A 19,378-nucleotide genomic window follows, 5' to 3' on the forward strand; every position below is an offset into this window, starting at 1 on the left:
TACCTCTGGCCGGGACTGGAGATGGGAAACATTGGAATAAGGATGTTCTCACGGTATTTCGAGCCTGAGCGGAAGCAGAAATGACTGGGAATCTTGTGGGAACAGCCTTTTCCCAACATGGTTCCAGCCCCCAACATTTCAGGTGCTTATACAAATTATCAAGAGGTTTTGGTATCTTCTGTCAGGATAGGTTTCAGAGTAACAGCCGTGTTAGTCTGTATTCGCAAAAAGAAAAGGAGTCCTTGTGGCACCTTAGAGACTAACCAATTTATTTGAGCATGAGCTTTCGTGAGCTACAGCTCACTTCATCAGATGCATACCGTGGAAACTGCAGCAGACTTTATATATACACAGAGAATATGAAACAATACCTCCTCCCACCCCACTGTCCTGCTGGTAATAGCTTATCTAAAGTGAGCAACAGGTTAGGCCATTTCCAGCACAAATCCAGGTTTTCTCACCCTCCACCCCCCCACACAAATTCACTCTCCTGCTGGTGATAGCCCATCCAAAGTGACAACTCTTTACACAATGTGCATGATAATCAAGTTAGGCCATTTCCTGCACAAATCCAGGTTCTCTCACTCCCTCACCCCCCTCCAAAAACCCACCCCCATACACACACAGACTCACTCTCCTGCTGGTAATAGCTCATCCAAACTGACCACTCTCCAAGTTTAAAACCAAGTTAAACCAGAACATCTGGGGGGGGGGGGGTAGGAAAAAACAAGAGGAAATAGGCTACCTTGCATAATGACTTAGCCACTCCCAGTCTCTATTTAAGCCTAAATTAATAGGATAATGCATTGGCTTGTGTGAAACACTATGTGCTCGCTGCAGTGGCTGGCTCCAGTCAGTGTAACAGCCTGCTCCTTGCTAACAGAGCTACTACTCCTTTAACTCAAATAGCAGGGCACTGTTCTTTCAGTGCTGAAGGTCCATTGACAGGTAAAAGGATATGGTCCATGATAAGCATCTGCAGCATTAGGTGCTTAGTTCAGATCTCCAGCCTGATCCCACAACTCCTTGCACACTGACTTCAATGGTAGTTGGAGGCCTGCAAGGGATGGGGGTCCTAATTTCCTGAAGGCATCACCAGCATTCACAATCCTTCATCATGAGCTAGTTTCACTTACTCACCCCATCGTGTTGAAATCATCATCAGGAGGCACGTAGTCTTCATCATCGCTGGTCAGCCCCAGTTCGTTCCCGTAACATTGGTGGACGAAGTGCCAGAGCTCCTTTGGACACAGGGGCTACGGGGGGAGGGCGGAAAGGATAACAACATACACCTTCCATCTAAGAATCCCAGACACTAACTAATTCATCTCGCTTAGCACTTACATAGCACTTCACACCTTCAGTGTACCACCCTAACAATGACTGACTCATCCTCGTAACACCCACGCTTGACTCACCCAAGGTGTCCCAGCTGTGAATAGAACCAAGGACACCTGATAGTTATTCCTCTTCTCCAACCATGAGATAACACTCCGGCCCAGTGAATGCCAGAGCCCAGGAAAAGCCTGGCATAAACATGCTGGCATACAGGTCAGGCCTATGGGGGTCTCAGCCCGAGGGGAACTAGTGGAAGTTTCTGTCCATGACCTAAGGCAGGGAACTGTTGCTGGGTGTTCTAGTTTCCTGCAATGCTGCTCACCTCACTTTCTTTCTCTTTCTTTACCAATTTAAAGCCATTTCTTTCATTTTCACAGAAGGGCTAATTTCCTGCCTGGGGAGCTGAAGTGAGAGCTCAGTAATGTAGCTCGCCGTGGCATAGCATCTTCTCTCCCAGGGCCACAAGCTCGTGACAGTCTCTTCCTGGCAATGAACCCCAGTGATGCTGTGAGCATACATATTGCCACATACAGAAACTGCCCCAGATTAGAGACCACCCTGATATAGTAGTCACACCATTACCATGCAAGCTTTTGCTGTCAGCTCAAGTTCTGGCCTAGATAGCTCTTGGTCACCTCCTTGATTTCCTATACAACAACCTCATGGCTCGTCAGATGCCTGGGAAAGAGGAGAGGAAACACCAGGACGAGGATAGCCCTGGAGCAGCTTGGAGAGGGAGACCTGCCGACAAATCTCCCTGCATATCCCCATAGTGCTGTATAAATATCATCAACCATGGTAGTTCTGCTCCTTTAGGAAGCTCTTCTCTCCTTCATGTGTGTTTTTACCCTCCCACTGACACGATACAAAGGACCTCTGGGTTTTTTGACAAGTTTGTTTCTTTTTCTTTTCTTTTTTTTAATGGAGGCTGCCCACATTTTGCTGCTACAGAGAAAGCCATTAAACAAAACAAAACAAAAAAACCTCAAGTGGCTTTGAGGAGACAAAGATATTTTCCCCTGGGGCTTTAAATTGAGAAGACTAGCATTACTGTGAAGAGATGGACTCGTGGCATTACTGTGAAAAGATCATACACGCCACTAGTTAGAAAGAGAAACAAAATTACAGGGAAGGTCAATCTTCAAAACCTAGCCCTTTGGGGATCAAGATCAGCTGATCAGAACGTGACTTCATCTTCCAACTATGCAGAGAAGAGGCAGCAGAACTTGTGATGTAGAAGTTCTGGGGGACAATAAAGGGATGGTTTGTTTCCAACAGGAAATAAAATGACAGGCAAGAAGGATTTCTCACTAATTAAAAAAAATAAAAATCCCGTGAACCTTTCTGGAGTTGGTTGGTTTGAATTTTTCCCAGTTGTTGCTGTCTGTGACAAGGAAGGAAAATCTTAATCAAGGTTCAATGATTTAACCATGTCACAGTAATCGTCAAAATGATGGCAAGGCTCAAATGGGAAACAGATTTACCAGGAGGCAATCTAGTTCCATTTCATCCTCTGCCCATCTGCAGTCTATTCAATTCATATGCTTTATCAAGGGCACCTGGCTGGGTTTCTTTCTTTTTTCTCCCTCCCTGCTACCAGCCTTGGGCCCTGAATTTGGGGAAAGAGCTTAAAGTATTTCCTGTCTTCACCGCTCCAAATCTCAGTTCCTGTTTGTTTCAAGCCTTGAACTAAGGACACAGACTTTCGATATGAATTTAAATAAGGCTGTTTCAATCACTATGTTACACTGGTGATACATTAAGGTATCGCAGAGAGAAGTTTATCCTGCTACATGCTAACACTGCCTTGTCCTGAAATCAAGGCCTGCTTTAGTTAACATTTCTAGCGTGTTGTGAGCTCACACTCCTATGGCATTGCTGAGCACACCTCCACGTGCTGATAGTCCTATCTGTTCCATCCTGGACTCTCACTCCTGCAATGAGGCTGGACATACTGGTACAGGATGGAATCTGCAAGTCAAACCAGATACATTCGGGACTCCAGCTGCTGCAGAATAGGTGGGATATACTGGCACTTTTTGGAACCATACTCTTCCAGTGTTACCCTACGCGTCTTGCATCTTCTCTACTGCTCCCACACACTCTGGGATGCCATAGACTCATGCTCTGTCTCTGTCCCATCCTTGACTCTCCCTCCTGCACTGTGTGCCTGTTATGCCCTTTGCCTGTGTGGTCAGAGATTTCTGCTACATGCAGGAACTACTTTTCTCTGGGCCAGTTAATTTTAAATGAGGGCCTTAGGAAAACTACTGCTGGGCCACACACGTATTCATACACCAGCAGTGGTAAAAGAGGTGGGACACATTTTCAACAGAGGAGCTTTAATTTGTGTGCCGATATGCCTATGCATAAAAGTAATTCTGTGAGTAACAGGGGTAATTGCACTTGCACAATTACCTGATTTGCTTGCATAGATGTGCATTTACTATACCTACAGGTTCATGTATATGGATTAGTCACAAGCACTGTGGATTCCTGCATGGGTCTGAGCTGGGGCAGCACATTAAGCGAGCAGACTGCCCCAGCCAGGCAGCAGGGAGCTCTGCTACACGCACATAGGAAAGTCTCCGTACCTTTTCGAGGAGAGCATTCTGCCAGAGTCTGAACATCATCATGTACGTCCTATCTCTGGCACCGAAAGAAGTGAAAAAGTGCTGAAAGGGCAGAGACAGAGAGAAAAAGTGAGTGCCAGCAAAAAACAGAGGAACCCGATTTCAGCCTTCGTGAGCAGAACACATGGAGAATTAATGAGCTTATTGAAAGCAGAACTGTTCAACTACTGAGCAAAGGGGGGATCTGAGCGTCACTTACCCAAGGGAGCATGTTTGAGGACATGATAAGTAGCCATTAACTCAATAACCTACACTGTGAGTCAAAAATTCACGTACGAGGGGTTTGTAAGGTAAATAGCATTATCCCCATTTTAGAGATGGGAAGTCTGAGGCTCAGAGAGGGGAAATGATTTGCCCAACTGGCAGGGATTAGTGATTTCCCAGTCCCTTTCCCTAATGCCATCCTTGCACAACCCTTTCCCCACACAACAATCCATTCGCTGTCCCTAGATCAGCCAGCCTTATCTCAGGGTCTGGATGCTGTCCCTACATTACCCTCATGTCCCCAAAGCTACACTTAGCAGTATGCAGTGTGTATATTGCATCTCTGCGTCTACCCAATGCCAACATCAGCGCTGAACCCACGTTAGGTATTTATACCACTCCGGCACCAGACTAGCTTAGCACTCACCTTGTGCAGATTGGCCAGAAGTGGAGGGTTCTGGGACATACCTTTTCAGTGTCAGTGCAAACTTGGATGGCGTTAGGAATGAGCCGTGCAGTTTTTTCCTTGGTCATGGAGCAGATATCCTTCAAACGGACTGTCAGCTATGGTCAGGGCCATGGCACAAGAGAAAAGGGATGCGAGAAAGAGAAAGGGGATAAAGAGGTGAGTTAACGAAGAAGTCACAGCATGCCCAGAATGCTTTTGAGATGGGCAAGAAAATCCTGACAGCCCTGAAAATCACAACCCTGATGGAGAAGTAAGAGGGTCTTTACCAGTGTTTCCCAGCGGAAGATGTTGCTGTAGAAGCAGATCCAGTTTTCGGAGAGGTAGAGTCGGCCCTGCAGGAGAATGTCTCTTTGAAGCGCACATGAGTAATCTGTGGATAGGCACCAGAAGATAAGCAGGAAGCAGGAGCACTGGCATATTGCTTGAGCTGGCAGGCCAGACAGAACCACAACTATGCCAAAACAAGCCAAAGAGCTGAGCTAGGAAAAATGGCTGTATTTTCCTTTCCACTGTTCGGTGCCATTAGACATAGCTCTGCCCGCCTGAACCATCCCCAACAGCTCTTCTCCCTCCTCAGCATTTGCACCTTCCAGATAGTAACGGGTGGTTCCCAGATCATCACGCACGCACAGTACGAGTGAATGGATGCAGTGCGACGGGCAGTAGTCAAACCGCTGCAGCACGGTGGCTTAACTGGGAGTGGGAGAAACGGGCAACACCGTGTGAAGGGGCAGCGCAGAGCAGGTGTGAAGGGGGGGTTACAGGGAGAAGGTGGAGCAGTGCAACTGCTAAGGTGGGTAACCCAAAATAAACAAGAAAAAGGCCCACGTGACAACTCTGGACCTCCCTCCTGACACACATATGGGGAACGTGGAGCTGGATGGGAACTTGGCACAGCTGGACCTCTTCGGTGGCTTAAACTTTACCCATCTGTGCTGAGGCCTTTGCTTTAACCCTCCTTTCCCCCACCCCTCCACACACTACTCCTTGCCTGCTTATACTCAGCCCTTTCTTCTCCCCTTCCCTCAGATACTCTCCCCTCCATCAGACAAGGATCGTTGTGGTAGGTAACATGAGTTAACAGCTGCAAACCAGCTCTCAGGCTAACCCCTCATCTGACTCACCAAGTGGGAAGGGGACTTTTCTCCAGGCTCTCGAAGCCATTAGGAGCCAGATCCTCAGGCAGAGCCAATCAGTGTTGCTTTAGTGAAGCCAGCAGCAAGAGGGCCGTTTGCACCAGCTGAGGATCGGGCCCTACATATACGGGAGGCAGGCAACGGGCTTGTTCACTACACTTATGGCTGCATGCAGAGTACAGACACTGCACATTCCACTAGTGTAGGTGTGAACAGCTGTGTGGAGGGTGAGGCACTGTTTAGGTGGGTGGAGTACAGGGGAATCAGCCTTACCTGTGCCAGAGCCTTTCACTGCTGGGTGGAGCTCCGCACGGCAGCGCGGGACACAGCTGCCCTTTCACTCACTGTGGCGTGGAGCTCCGCACGGCAGCGTGGATGCAGCCGGCCTTTCACTCACTGCGGCATGGAGCTCCGCACGGCAGCGTGGATGCAGCCGGCCTTTCACTCACTGCGGCGTGGAGCTCCGCACGGCAGCGTGGATGCAGCCGGCCTTTCACTCACTGCGGCGTGGAGCTCCGCACGGCAGCGTGGATGCAGCCGGCCTTTCACTGCGGCGTGGAGCTCCGCACGGCAGCGTGGATGCAGCCGGCCTTTCACTGCGGCGTGGAGCTCCGCACGGCAGCGTGGATGCAGCCGGCCTTTCACTGCGGCGTGGAGCTCCGCACGGCAGCGTGGATGCAGCCGGCCTTTCACTGCGGCGTGGAGCTCCGCACGGCAGCGTGGACGCAGCCGGCCTTTCACTGCGGCGTGGAGCTACGCACGGCAGCGTGGATGCAGCCGGCCTTTCACTGCGGCATGGAGCTAACCACACCCTACACACCACCGCAAGTGTAGACAAGGCTTCAGGGTGACCTCTTTCTAGAGGAAACAGACTCATGCACCTGTCCCTGAGCTTCCTCCCGAAACGTCCGCCCACAGCCTAGCAGGGCACAGTGTAGAAGGGCAGGGAGGAGCCCAGCCAGCCTTACCTACTATGAGGCGCTCAGTGTCAGGAAGCTGTTTGAAGAGTTTCCTAAAGTCTTCATTACGCTGTTTATACGTCGGACTCAACACCTGCAAATAACAGAGTGACCATAAGAGAGGGACTGGGAGTGGCGGGGAGAGAAAGACAAGGACATCAGGGCATGGGGTGCAAGGAGGAGATTCAATGAGTTTATAAAAGCAGGAGATTTTATCCCAGTGACACATCGAGGGGAAGATTGGGGGCTTAGTTTAGTAAGTGTGAAGAAGGCAGGAATAAAGGAGGAAGAGACCCTGACTTGTCAGAGAAGTGGGAGCAGCAAGCAGAAGGGCTATGCCATGGTCTGCTCGGCGGCAGTGTGGAACAGCACAGCAGTGATAGCTGCAGGGAAGCTCTCATGGACTGCAGACTTTCCCAGTACCAGGTGCTAGAGGAGCTCTAGAGCTGGTGCATCCCACCAGCTATTCCAGAAGACAGCAATGCAGGGAGTGGTATAGGAACCCGAGCGTCAGGTGCTGCAGAGAATGAGGTAGAAACACTGGCACTGGGAGCTCATGGATGCTGAAGTCTGGAGCTCTCCCTGCCGACTGGTGTGGTGCCAGCACTCCTGTGGGAGACAGGAGAGGCTGCATGTGGGGACTTTACGCTGGCCCAAATGAAGACAATCAATGGAAGTTTTGCCACTGGCTGCAGCAAGACCATGAGTATGAGAATTTTAGTATGAATCCATCTCGGGAGCGGTAATCTTGGCCAAATGCAGCCTCCTTGGCCAATGCTGACTTCTGAGAATGGCTGAACCTTCCCCACCAGCAGAGCCTTCTGAGAGCTATGAATGGAAGCAGGCAGAAATGCCAATGTAGCACATCTCTCCTCTAATCCAGAATGCTCCCTTCTCCTGAAGTACAGCCCCGTCTGTCTAATCCCTTCCCACCCCTATTCTTGCAGGGCAACACGTTCCCTGAGTCAGAAAGACAGGTGAATGAGGGTAGAACGCAGGGAATTCAGAAGTCGCCTTCTACTAGAGGAAGGGGAGGGAGAGGACACCAGGGAGATTACTTGCCATGTGTAATACAAAAGTATTAGCACAGGAAGAAGTGAAGAAAAAAAATCATGCAAAAATCAGCCCCTCTCATTCCCCTGAGAACTGTCTCACTAAGAATTTAGCTGCTTCTCCTTTGCACCCCCCTTCGAGTTTGATTAATAAGCCATTAATAGCTCTTTGCATCATCTAGGTCCTTCAGAGACAGTCTGTGGACCCAAAGATAGGTACTTCATTACCATGTCACAGTCTTGCACTGGACACAGAAATTTGCAGGTGTGTGAATTGGGAATTTACTCACCAATATGCCAATCTGAGCATCCAAATGTGGGCTCAGGGCTAGAGGTGGGCCCAGAGGAGGAGTTCCAGCCTGGAGCCAAATTTCTCCAAAGCTCATGGTGGGGTGAGCTAGGAGAAGGGTGCAATCAGAACTGAGGTTTTGGTTCAGCCCATTAGAGAGATTGAGTTGAGCAGTAAACTTTGGATCTGGATCAGAACCTTCCCCTGCAGTCGGGGACATTCCGATCCCCAGTTTGGGCTTGGGATTCTCCATGAGGGCTTCCATATTTAAAAACTGGACTCTCCAGAGTCTTCTATTTGGCAGTGGGATCTAAGTGGCAAAGAGAGGAGGCACCAGAACTTCTGTGACACTGATAAATGAAGACACTCACGGCTGGAATTTCTTCTGATCCTGGGCTGTCATATTCTTGGGGTGAACTGTTCAGCCCCCCCAGGTACCACAGCAACTCCTCGTTCTCTTGACCCAGCATGGGGCCCCAGAGCGCACCACACTCCAGCAAGCAATCCATGACACCCCCTCAATACCTTCGACCTCTCCGCCACCCTCCCCTTCTCCGGCTCACACTGCCACTTGCACTGGTTCAGATTCAAAGTCAATGAATGAAGACACAGCAGCAGCCTGCTTCTCTCCTCCTCACATTCAGCTCTTCTGCCCTAGCAGTCTCTGCAGCTCCAGAGAAGAATCACTCTCCAAGAGACTTTGAAAAAGTGGCTCATAAGGGGAACTCATTGGTCAGCACTATTCGCGCTCTTGTGGCTTCTCTCTCACTGGTCACCACTCGGGAGTATCCTTTAAAGGAGCACTGCAAAAGTGCCTTCAGCTGGAAGAGTCCAAGCGGGGCTGCAAGGGGGCAGCAGTGCCTTACAGACACGGCTGCTCAGGACAAGCAGACACTTACATAGTCCAGCTCTCCAGGACCCCACAGTGTTAGCAGTAAATCACAGATCTAGCCTCAAATTCCGAGGCTGCTCAGGACACCAGTATGCAGCTCACCAACACAGCCTGCTGATCAGAGAAGCAGTAACTTATTTCTTCAGCGCCTGCCTCAGGCTCTCCTCTCCCATCTCCTTTCTGCTCTGAAAGGCAGCTTTGGTCTTTGTTAATTTTTCTCATGGACAACGCGGGTGGGGAGATACTGAAATGATTTGCACATGCTTTAAGTTACTGGATCTGGATAACTCTGTCGGCCAATGCCCTGCAGTAACCCAGGCTCAGCCCTGCCTCCAACAGATGTTTCCTGTAATGGAAAGTTGTTGGACAGAGCTTGCGTTGAGGGGGAGGGGAAGGGAGGAGGAGAGCACAGCTATGATGAAATCAGCAACATGAGGGGAGACTGGACTGGTCTGGAGCTCTATAACCCCAAGATGCCTTTGAAAAACTGGAGTTCCTCCTTTTATTCAGGTTTCAGAGTAGCAGCCGTGTTAGTCTGTATTCGCAAAAAGAAAAGGAGTACTTGTGGCACCTTAGAGACTCATGAAGTGAGCTGCAGCTCACGAAAGCTTATGATCAAATAAATTTGCTAGTCTCTAAGGTGCCACAAGTACTCCTTTCCTTTTATTCAGTAACCAGGTCCACGTTTGCAAGGTAGGGTGAGGATTGCCTTCAAGCTCCGGCAGCTGGACTCGCTGAGAGTTTCAGGGGAGATTGGTTTAAACTTCTGCAATCCACAGTGGCTGCCCCCCTCACTACCCCATCCCCCTTAAAGTGCAGAAATGCTCAAAGGAGGACATTCACAGGAAGACTTTGGTAATATGGCACAGCTCCTGTTCAGAATGCAGGGTCACTGATGATGATGATGATGATTCTGTGGGAGCTGGGCCAGAGTGTATCCAGTAAAAGACTCAAAGAACTGTGCACAAGTACATCTACAAAACCTCAGCTCTGGCTAAGCCAGAGGAACCAGAATAGGGCTTAATCCCAGGCACAGGGACTGTGACTCACTGATGCGAAAGAGAGATTCCTGGGGAAGCAGGCAAGCAGCTTGCATTTGGTTCAGTAATCTCTCTCACCCCAGACACTCAAAAGTGGAATGGCTGAAGTTAGACTGGACACAGATGTGTGTCTCTCAGCATAGCCAGGAGCGAAGCAATATGCCCCATCTGCCAACAACAACAGCGGAGGGTGACTTCTACAAACCAACACTACTATATTCAACAGTGACAGCTTGCTCTGTGATGGGGGTCTAGTGCTGCAGACAACTGCAATGTAAGGGCTTTGGTCACGGTCATGAATGGAGCTGGTTGAGAAACTACTTCCAAAATCACCTGCAGGGGCAACTGATGTTTCTCTTCTCTTTGCACATCCACCTACCTCCTCTGCAAAGAAGCACATACTGATAGCAAGAGCCAGGCGGAGTTGATGATGGTAAACATTAACTCTACCACAAACACAGGGAGCTGGGACAGAATGACACCATGGGGGGGGGGGGCAAGGACAGATAAGATGTTAGGGTAAAGGGTGGATTTCACATGGAGAAACATCCTTGGCTTTGGCTGTTCAAACACAGACACAAATCCTCTGGCAGGAAACCCAAAGCAATCGATGTGGGAGGGAGAGGACAGGGAGGCTTGGCAAAGGATGGTCTGGGACTGTACAACATAGAAAACTAAAGGAGAGCAGGAGAGACATTGAGAGGGAGCGGAGAAGAATCCTCTGCTCAGAGCTGCACCAAGGATGGACTTGGTCCTCGATGCTTCACGAAGGATGTACACAGGTTTTGGGATTGAAATGGATACCTATGACAAAAGCAGGCCAAATTCTTTGCTGGCACAAGAGGGCAAAACTGTTGTTGCCCCCATTAATACTAGCAAGGAACTTGGCCAAATACTCTGCAAAATTTGTTCCAATGTCTTTGATTTGCCAGTGTTTGCAGCCTCTTTTCGGCTTTCCCCATATCTTCTAACCGAAGGAGTCTCCTGCCAGGAGTGTACAGCCGTTTTTAAAGAGAATGGCAGGAATGCTGAGCAATTTTCAAGTAATTATTGGGGAATTTTGGTGTCAAGTAAATTTTGAATTCCCAATCACTAGATTAGGAAATGCCCGATTTCTAGGCCAGATTAACAAAAGGAGTGCTTTGCTGGTGTGGCAATACCAGTATATTACACCAGCAAAGTGATCCTAGTGTGGACACAGTTTATATGGGCATTACGGCTTTTGCCAGTACAGTTTATTCTACCCTCCCTCCCCCTCCCGAGCAAAACAAACTATCAGCAAAAGCATAGTTTTGCTGGTATAATTGTGTCTACATTAGGGGCTTTGGCCTGCACAGCTACACTGGTCAGAGATCACACTTCTTCACACCCAAGTAACATAGGTGTGCCAGCAAACACTTGTAGAGTAAACCTGGCCTTTGTGCTAAGATCCTCCAATCAGAGAACAGAACATATCACAATGACATACATGCCCAATCAAAACTAATTGATGCAGGTCAAAGTTTGAATACTGAAAACTTGTAATGAATTGCTGATGAACTAGATAGAGACCAAGAATTATTTGCAAAAATTACCCAGTGAATCATTTAAAACAATGGGTTTCAGAGTAGCAGCCGTGTTAGTCTGTATCTGCAAAAAGAACAGGAGTACTTGTGGCACCTTAGAGACTAACAAATTTATTTGAGCATAAGCTTTCGGGAGCTACAGCTCACTTCATCGGATGCATGCAGTGGAAAATGCAGTGGGGAGATTTTATATACACAGAGAACATGAGACAATGGGTGTTACCACACACACTGTAACGAGAGTGATCAGGTAAGGTGAACTATTACCAGCTCACCTGTAATAGTTCACCTTACCTGATCACTCTCGTTACAGTGTGTGTGGTAACACCCATTGTTTCATGTTCTCTGTGTATATAAAATCTCCCCACTGCATTTTCCACTGCATGCATCCGATGAAGTGAGCTGTAGCTCCCGAAAGCTTATGCTCAAATAAATTGGTTAGTCTCTAAGGTGCCACAAGTACTCCTTTTCTTTGTTTAAAACAATGGCAACATTTGAGAAAAATCTCAAGTTGGCTGCAGACAATTCACAAGCAAAAGAGAACTGGTGTTTATCAAACAAACTGCTTACTCATCTGTACTACTGGGGCCTTGTGCAGTGCGTCCCTCCATACTGTGTCATTGTCTGATTCTGAGTCACTAGCTCAGGCTGACACGCAATGGTGAAGCAGTTTCAGACATCACTTTCCTTTCTCCCAAAGGTATACACAGCTTATCTCCTTCAGTTTTCTTTTTGGTTGGTGTTTTGGGGGGGGGGTGTGTGTGTGTGAAGATCTTTTACTCTGAGAGCTTGAATCTCTCTCTCGTATCGTAAAAAAAGGGGGCGGGGGGTGTCTCTCTGTTTCAATCTCTCCTCCATTTAACTTCTTTCACTACCTTTCTTTTTCATCTTTCCAGTGGACCTTATGCCTCTCCTACTTTTTACTCTCAGTTTGAGTACACCATGGCTCTGATTCTCCACTATCTTGCATCTTGTGCCATCATTCACCCCTGTGCAAAGGGAGTGTAAAAAACAACCATTCTGTTTGCGTGGGGGGGGGGGTTCCACCTATTTTGCTTAGGTGCAAACAGCAATACATTGTATTGACAAATCAGGCCCTGATGCTGCAGCTGACATGAGTTTGCTTGTATTATTGCACATAGTACTGCCGTGAGGCATATGTCACACCAAAGCTACTGTAGATGAATCTACAGCACTTGACTGAATGCTGTATTTTAGTCAGTCCTTCCCAGCAAGCAGTATACTGCCTTTGTTAGAGAGTTTGGTCTTCCATCTTGAATGTATTTGTAATTTGAACAGGGTCTGGATGATGATTTTGTAGAGAGCGAGAGAAAAGTACGTGCTTATCACAATCCCATCTCTGGTCTTCCGGTGTTTTGTGATGACAGGGTAGCAGGGTATCTGCTTTGAGTGAGATGGTACTAGAAGCTGAATGTTCAATTGTGTGTGTGGATCAACAGAGGTAATAGCCCTAACTCTCCTCTGGAGCCACTGTTGGGAAAGTTCATTTGTGTGTGCGTGCAGCGTTTGTGTGGACAACTGTAAACAATGCAGAGTTTCTGGTGGCGCTTCATCCCACTCATTATAGTCTGTGGTTAGAGCTGCGCCCCAGACTTTGCTCTCAAAGAGAAATGGATTGAATCATGCTGCTGTGCTGTCAGAGCCTTTCAGCAGGTGTCTTACAGGAAATTTAAATAATTCTAGAGGCATTTCAATGATGTAGGCAGAAAGCAGTGAATTCTTGTGAATGATTTTTGTAACCAGGGTGGAACTCCCTGATGCCCTTATCATGAAGCCAATGTGCATAGCGGGTTTAGAGTGAGCTATAAGGAAAAGAAGAGGTGGAGGAACTGAGGCAGAGAAACAGAGAAGGAGAATATTCAATGCAAACACACACCAGGAGAGAGAGAAAGCAAGCTGCAGGGGGTGAACTCTACAGGGAGATATGAGAGTGGGGGTAGGGCTGGCCCAGGGAGCTGATTAGTCGATAGAAAGCCCCTTGGATGCACCTGGGTCTTGCAGGTCCCTGGAGCCAGCTCTGTTTGCTCTATCTCGTCAAGGACATCTCTTTACTCTTGCTAATTCTTTCTCACCAGTGACTGGGAAGGAATATTTGGCAGTACTGCATCCACTCCCGGCGGTTTGGCCTCCATCTGCACAGAGATCGCAGGAGGTGATTTACAGAAGCTGCACTTGCTACATACAGCAGCTGGAAATGCTGGAGAAGCCCGACACTCTGGCACCAGAGAGCCAAGAACCCTGAGGTCATACCCCTATTTAGGGACAGTCAAGAGAGGAGGGTCACCAGAGTGATTTATAGCGGAGCAGGCAGAAGACAAGAATGGAAGGCTGGGCTGTCTACATGTCTCCATAGAGTCCTCCTTGGCTCTGACCTTGGATGTGGAACCTGAGGAATATAAACTGAATCCTCCATGCTCTGACAGGGAACAGGGCCTGTCGTCCCAAGTGGGGAAAGAAAGAAAGGAAAGAAGTGATTGTTTATGGAAAGAAGTGAAATGTTTCCAGAATACACATATAGACTTTTCAAAACATTTACTGGTTGGGGGATTCCTGCTAGTGGCTAAGAACGTTACAGCTTCCCACACAGCTAGCTCTGTGCCAGAGACAGGCCCAAGCCCAAACTGTGGATATGAAAACTCACAAACTTTGGGGAAGATTGGATTGGTTCTGCAACCTGATTTCATGGCTTAGGCCCTCTCTCTAGAACGGGCTGGACCAGAACACCAGATCCAAACACTCCAAATCCTGGAAAAGCTTGACTCTGGATTTGAAATTTGTTGTTCATGCCCATTTTTACTCTTGTAGGTGTTAGCACCTTGGCTTTCCCTTTCAGCTCCATGATTTCCCTGCACTGGGCCTCACACTAGCCCATACTTCCCTAATCTCAGCTCCTTTACTGAGCCTCAGAAACCCTCTCCCAGTGTTGCTCACTCTCACCATTTTATTGCAAGTCTCAAAATATTTGGTATTTCTCTTACAGATCCAACTCCTGAAGTCATGTTACTACATGACAATACCAGCTCTCATTTTAAAATAAAATAAGATTCTAGCCCTCGAGGCTGTGGAGAAAAGCTTGAAAACAAAATCCCTGATGTCTCAAAAACCAGGAGGCAAAGAAAAAGAACCCAACATTTATTACAGTTCAAATCCCATGATCTCTTAGCCAATCTCATGATTTTGGGAGCCTGACTCATGGTTTCTGAACACTTGGGGTTGGGCCATATTGCCCTGGGCCTGGTTTCTTCCTACTGCTAAGAAATAGCTGTTCCACGGGAGGGATGGTGTCTTGACACCCCATGAACAGCTAGCTGCATTCTCCAGGAGAAGGGGATTGGAAGAATTATTCCACACAGCAGAACGGCTCGACCAAACACACCCTATTTTAAAAAAAGCAGTGAAGCGATTTCGTACATCTACCACAATGCCCATAACACAGCCCTCTTCCCCGTACGTAATAGCAGCATGAGTTGATAAGCTATTGGGTCCCACTGCCGGTAAACTCACACAAGGGAGTGATTTCAACCCATAACCAAATATCAGGGATGTGTGGGTTTGTTATGAGGAGGAGAAGTGAGGGACAGAATTGTATCCATTTGCCTGGACATGAGGTTCCTTCTAAGCTGCCAACATAGAGCAATACTGTTTAAGGGGGGGATTTTACTAGTGATATTTCTACGCTGGCAGAGTGTTTTTGCCAGTATAGCTTATCGCTCAGGAATCCGATACAAGCTATACTAGCAAAACCACTTTTTTTCCAGTCTAAATTGCATTTACACTGGGAGGGTTTGTAGATAGAGCTATACTGGCAAACCTTTTCTAGGGTGAAGTGGGCCTGAGAAAACTCCGTCACCTTAAGAGTCACTGGACAGGAGGAGATGACATACCAGACCCCTTCTCTCAACAACAACAAGAGACCTGTGCTAATGCAGACAGACAACTCTCTTAGTAAACAGAGCTAGGTGGCGACTCACTGCTGATCTCAGTCACTGCATGCCCGCACCTCACTGTCTCAAAACAGATGAGCAGACACAGAGCACTTAAGCCCAGAAGAGGGACACTCAGAGTGCAGCCTGAGGGCTAAACGTTGACTGCAGAGGTCTGCATGTGCTAAGTAATGGACTTCTAATCAATCAGGCTAATAATCCTGACAAGCCAGGACCCAAGTCTGCTGCTCCTCACCAATGGCTCTGGAAATGCCTTGGGCAGCTTTCCCTTTTCACGGCTGTTGAACTCAACCAGCCAGCCAGTAAATCCATGCTCCTCAACCTAGGAGATATGAGCACAGGTGCAGGGCTGCATGTGTTCACTCTGGATCAGAAATGGGTCTATATGATTCAGCTGCAGCCCACATTCTCACTGCAGGTGTGCGATGCGGCTTTCTAAAGCCGGGAAGCTCTCTGGAACAGAGCACTGGCTCGTGAGTTCAGACTTGGTCAGGAGATCTGTTAGCCCCTTTATGACCAGGGTTGCTGGAAGCTGTAGTCTCCAGAGAAAGCAGTTGACTAAGTGTCACAAGACTGACTACTGGATATTATATAGAGGATTGCTGGTGGCTCAGCCCTGGGGAGATGAGAGAACTCTCACCATGGGTACCAGGCTGGAGGCATAGGAGATATCTAAGAAAGGTCACCCGAAGGAGAACGGCATGTCCTCTCTCCCGCCCTGCTTGCTGAAAGCTGGAAGGGCCTCTGTTGGCTATTGAGAGTTCCCTGTGGAAATCTCCTTCAGGTACTTAGCTGGCCCTGAGGAAAGGGACCTGAATTGGTACTGTATTTTAACTCTCAGACTGGGCACCTGCCAGTCAGCCTCCACCCCTGATTTACAGGGCATAGAAGGAGAAGGGCTAGGACAGATGGAAGGTCTTTCACTTTTGGGGAAGAAGGGCCTACTCTTCTATTGGTTCTGTACTTCAAACTTCACAAACTATAAATTCTCCCCCCGCCCCAGTTGATATGGTCCTGATGCAAATCTCACATGCATCTCTTGGAAAGCATGGATGGCACCAGAGAACACACTAGGAGGCAGAGGAAGGGTGAGTTCTAAAGCAAATATTCACAGCTGGAGGTTGCTATAGTCTTGGAAGAAGAAAAGACAAAATGGAACGTGGGAGGGAGCAACTTCTATCGGAGAAGCAGGGACAGGTCAAAGTGGTGTTAAGGGGAGGGGAGATAACATAGCAGGCCAGACAGAAACAAGAAAACCAGTTAAAAGCAGCAGGAATAGGGCTGGTGCCTCCACAGCCAAAGCCAGTGTATTAATACAAAGCTGATGGGCAGGAGCGCTTCAGGGAAGAGCTACACTCCTAGGGTGCATGAGGCTCCGTAAGTGAGGCTGAGAGTGAGTTTGCGTGCAGTGTAGGTGTACCTGTGTTTCACATGTACAGGTTTAAAGACACGCCCAAGAGCTGACTAAACTGCAAGACTACACCAAAGGCGAGCTCTCTAGACGCCCCCTGGAGATGGACTCTAATTTATGGATCTGTCCCCGGAGGTGGGGGAAGAGAAAGCGTCTGGTTATCCCAGTGCTGGCGATCCTGGCAAGACATGTGGGAGGGACTGGCCCAACACAATGCAAAGCAGTAGCAAATTACTGACAACTGTTACGCTATCACTAGCATTGATTCCTTTCCTGGAGCTCAGGTGGCCCATCCCCGTTTCCACATTGCTGCTTTCATCTGGCCACAATGGCTTTGTGGACTAAAACAAAAAAAGAAAAAAACCACGCAGAACGCAGCCAGTGCTTACTCTCCGGATGTGCTGTCTCTCATGCTGAAAATACATGGAGGAAAAACAAGAGAACAGAAAGATAAGATAGAGCAGACACAAAACCACAAGAGAACCATAGAAGCAGATCACACCAAAGCATCATGCAGCAGGGAATGGCTCCCAGCAGTCACAAAATCAAGCAGCTCTTGTATAAAACACAATGCCATCTTCAGCTATGGTTACTGACTTCTTTACATGCTTCTTTATGCCACTTCTCCATGCTCCTTCTGTCTGTGCTCTGTGTTTCTGAGTACCCCCACCTTTCTGTGCATGTCAGTCTGCTCTCCATACTTCTGATCACCTCTCTGCCGTTTCCTCCTGTCTGCAATCCACGTTTCCTCCAACCCAGTTTGTCTTTCTCTACATTTCTGACCACTTGCTAACACCATCTGTCTACACTGCTTCCATTTGCCTCCAAAGCCAGATGTTCTCCTGTCCTTGCTTCTGTCCCTCTCCTTGCCTGTCTGTGCATACTGGATCCACACTAGCTCCCACTGGAGTCAAAGAGACTTTGGTCATTGACTTCAATAGAAAGAGGTCTATTGTTTTCTGCCCATGCTGCCATCTTCACCCCGTCTATCCTTATTAAACACTTTCCCCTCCTAACGAGGTCTGTCTTTGTCTACACTCTACCTCTCATGAGGAAAATTCCTGTTTCAAACCAAAACTCATTTCAGAACTGAACTAGTCAGCAAAGAGATTTGATTTTAGAGATATGGAAGATTTAAAAATAAATAAATAATGGTGACTACTGGAAGTGGTGGCCAGGCAGACGTGCAAAGTGAGTGAGTGAGTGAAGGAAGGACAGTGTCTGGAAAAATTTGGTGTCTTTCTAGCTGTGCTATGAGAGAAGAGCAAATTCCTGCCTCAGCCACTTAGACTCCCAGAGCAGACAGGCAGCACGTACTGGAGGGTGGGAGCTGTGGATGAAGGATACTTTGGTGCAACATGATAAAACGTCTCTCTGTGATTTCCATGATTCAGCGCTCACAAAAAATGCAAGTGCTCTACGATTGTGATGTGTACACAGCTCAACAGATAGTGGTATCGGTCAGACATGGGATCCATATCTAGGGTATCTCCTTGCTACAACCTCTCTGGGGTCTAGGCTCCCATGTTAAGAGGGATCTAATGCTTTGCTTTCTCCAGCAGTCAGGTTCCCATGTGTGCTGGCTCCAAATTCATCTTACTCTAGAGTAGGTGATCATAGACGTTAGAGGTCTGTATCAGAGCCTCACAGATTGGCTGGAGGGATCCCACAATTCTCCTAGCACCCAGCAGAGGTAGGTCCAGAATTAGGCCAGAGGATAAGATGACTTTTGAGATACCCTGGGAGGGGAGAGGGAAGGAGAAACGAGAAATCCTAGTATGCTCACTCACCTCTAGATATTTTTGGCTTTACTCACAGGTTTGTTTTTTGTTTGTTTGTTTTTTAAACTTTACTCTGCCTTGCCAAGAGCCTATACAGAAGTTGGTCATAGTTCTCTGATACCTGTTGGGAATTCTGTAGCCAGGAGAGCCTGAACCTTGGGAAGCATGAAGCCAAATAAGCCTGGACTAATCACTGCTAGGTTAGCATGTAGTCTACATCAGTTATGACTGGGGAACTCTTAATGAAGGAGCTTATGGGTCCAGTTCAACAAAGCATAGACTCCACATGTTAAATCCATCCTTCTTCAAAAAACCACTTAAGCATGTGCTTAACTTTAAGCATGTGTCCCAAGTTAAGCACATGTTTTAAGTGCTTTACTGAACAGGTATTGACTGCTGAATAGAGGGCATATGTCCAGATATTTAGAGGTATTTAGGTACTAACTCCCATTGATTTTAGTTGCCTAAATGCTTTTAAAAATCTAGGCCATACCCCATACCCTAGAAAAACCCAAGGTCAGTCTCAATGAAGAGCCACAACTTTTGAGAGTCTGGACTGTGGAGAACCAGTAGAAACTGCCCTTCCCCAGAAAAGCTGATGATGCAACGGTGGTTCTGCACTGCCACTGTCTTCCTAGCTAAGA

General features: G+C 47.9%; 1 protein-coding gene across 4 annotated transcripts in view; it reads right to left on the reverse strand.

Annotated features, from left to right (window-relative positions):
• The window catches only part of GRAMD1B (GRAM domain containing 1B), a 143,079-nt gene that overhangs the window by 15,155 nt on the left and 108,546 nt on the right, over positions 1-19,378 (reverse strand). For all 4 annotated transcript variants that reach the window (XM_077839768.1, XM_077839767.1, XM_077839769.1 and 1 more), the window contains 5 exons: positions 6,749-6,833; positions 4,911-5,014; positions 4,644-4,739; positions 3,933-4,013; positions 1,141-1,256 (listed from right to left, as the gene is read on the reverse strand). In XM_077839768.1, the coding sequence (XP_077695894.1) occupies positions 1,141-1,256; positions 3,933-4,013; positions 4,644-4,739; positions 4,911-5,014; positions 6,749-6,833 (482 nt within the window). The remainder of the gene's footprint in view (positions 1-1,140; positions 1,257-3,932; positions 4,014-4,643; positions 4,740-4,910; positions 5,015-6,748; positions 6,834-19,378) is intronic.

The sequence above is a fragment of the Eretmochelys imbricata genome, chromosome 22 (assembly GCF_965152235.1).
Source record: "Eretmochelys imbricata isolate rEreImb1 chromosome 22, rEreImb1.hap1, whole genome shotgun sequence".
Taxonomy (NCBI): Eukaryota; Metazoa; Chordata; order Testudines; family Cheloniidae; genus Eretmochelys; species Eretmochelys imbricata.